This window comes from Cynara cardunculus (assembly GCF_001531365.2).
Source record: "Cynara cardunculus var. scolymus isolate 2C chromosome LG 8, CcrdV1, whole genome shotgun sequence".
NCBI classification, from domain to species: Eukaryota; Viridiplantae; Streptophyta; class Magnoliopsida; order Asterales; family Asteraceae; genus Cynara; species Cynara cardunculus.
In genome coordinates, this window is record NC_037535.1 from 21,142,050 (window position 1) to 21,144,217 (window position 2,168).

The 2,168-nt window shown below is 27.7% G+C and overlaps 1 protein-coding gene across 1 annotated transcript in view; it reads right to left on the bottom strand.

The window, feature by feature from the left end:
• LOC112516298 (transcription factor bHLH95-like) overlaps window positions 1–2,168 on the bottom strand; it is a 6,287-nt gene that overhangs the window by 3,053 nt on the left and 1,066 nt on the right. Inside the window, exon 2 of the mRNA XM_025123315.1 lies at window positions 528–941. Coding sequence (XP_024979083.1) covers window positions 528–941 — 414 coding nt within the window. The remainder of the gene's footprint in view (window positions 1–527; window positions 942–2,168) is intronic.

Genomic DNA, 2,168 nt, shown 5'->3' on the forward strand with positions numbered 1-2,168 from the left:
GTAAGTACAACTTATTAAAGCTTCATATTTGAATTCGTATAACTAGTTTTAGATAAAATAATCAAATAAAGGATAAGCATCTCATTGTAAATATAAAAAAAACTAAAATATAATCAAGATAATCATTGAGTTTTAATAAAACACCTAATTATTATCTTTATAAAAAATTATATTATTAAACCAAAAATAAAAAAATGATTTAAAGAAATACACATAAAAACGAGAAATTTTAAATAGTTAGTATGGTACTAGTATCAATATTTTTTTAAATTTTTTAAGATATCTTCATATTTATATTTTATTCAAAAAACAAAACATTATCACTTTTTAAAAACCACATAAAACCGTATTATAACATCGACCGAGACAAAAAAAATGAAACACTGAAATCGAGATTTATCTCGCTGCATTGTGCGAGTAACTTTCTAGTATATATACATATCTATGTATATCTATATATTCTTTTGATCATCATCAAAGAATATGTAAGGAATGGTATTATTATTAGGGAATGAGAAATGACTTACACGAACATGAATCATGTACATGGTCTTAGCATCATCCGAACAGATTTGAGCAGAAACAATGTCGTGATTATGATTCTTCAAGATGAAACAAATGGTAGTGAAAAGGCCAGGCTTTTTCAAAGAGCAGATGCTGATATGGGCATCGGTGCCACACATGCTTATGGTGACGTTAGGCGATGTCCATGTTTCGAAAACGTTTAACGAACCCTGCTGCTGCTGGTTAACGAACAAGGGTTCATCATCGTTGTTATTAACGACTTGATTTTGAGATGGAACAAAGGGTACGACTGCAGTAGCATCCTTGGATACATGACTTTGAAGCCTCTCCACCTTCTGTTTCTGAAGATTTTGGAGGGTTTGCTCCAGGAATTGGATGGAGTCCATAGCCGCTTTCACTATCGTGGCTTTGGCTACCTGATCAGTAAATATAGATCAAACGCTTACACGGTAAGTGCTTACCGGTAAAATTTAACATTATTATAACTTAATTATTGGGTATGATTTTAGTTCACCAAAACAAGATCGTATGCAACAATTTACCCGGTAAGCGCTTACCGTGGTAAGAGTTGTGGCCCTCACTTACCGAGTAAGGCTCTTGGTCCTTGTCTCGCTCTTACCAGGTAAGATTCTTGGTGCTTAGTATATTCATCCGGTGAGGTAATGTTACTTGGTAAGCGCTTACCCGGAAAAGCGTTTGGTAAACGGCCCCTCATTTAAATTTTAGTATAAAATATTATTGAAATAAATATTTTATAATTTGTCTTGGAATAAGTATCAAATTTAAAAAATAAACGTTTATTTTCCTATTATACCATTAACTAGAAGGGTATTTGCATAATGCAGCGAGATACATTTCGATTTTAATGTTTATTCTTTTTGTCTCAGTCGATGTTATAAAAAATTGAAAAAAAATATTGATATTAGTACCAAAATGACTTTAAAATTTCTCCTTTTTTGGGGTATTTCTTTAATTCATTTTTTTATTTAATAATATAATTTTTTATAAAGATTATAATTAAATATTTTGTTTTAATTCAATGATTATCTTAATTATATTTTAAATATTTTATATTTAAAATGTGATATTTATTCTCTATTTGATTATGTTTATCTGTAGTTAGTTACACGAATTCAAACATTAAGTTTTAATAAGTTGTACTTACGCAAAATTTACTTGTAATCTTGATTTTTAAGTAATATGCATCAATAAACAATACTTCAAGCATAAAAAATGGTTTTTAAGAATTTTTGTCAAATGCTTTATAATATAGTATAGAGTATGGGATGGAAAAATATTCTTTTTCTATAATTAAAGGTAAAACTGTCATTTAGTTAATTAAAAAGTGTAATAATTATTTACACATTTTTATTTTGTATATCTATTTCATGAAGGATGTTTATTTTAGAACAGGTGGAGCTTCACTTATTTATTTAACGAAACATTCAAAACATGATGAATTAATGGGCGTATTTTTCATAGGTTTTTTCATAGATTTTGAACATAATTGGTTCTTACTGATTAAGTACAATTTTATTTCAAACTTTTATTTTTTTTAATAAAATAAAAATTAAATAAAAATAGAATATACTTTTATTTCGGTTTCTATTTTAGGCGATATACTTATAATTAATTAAGATGTG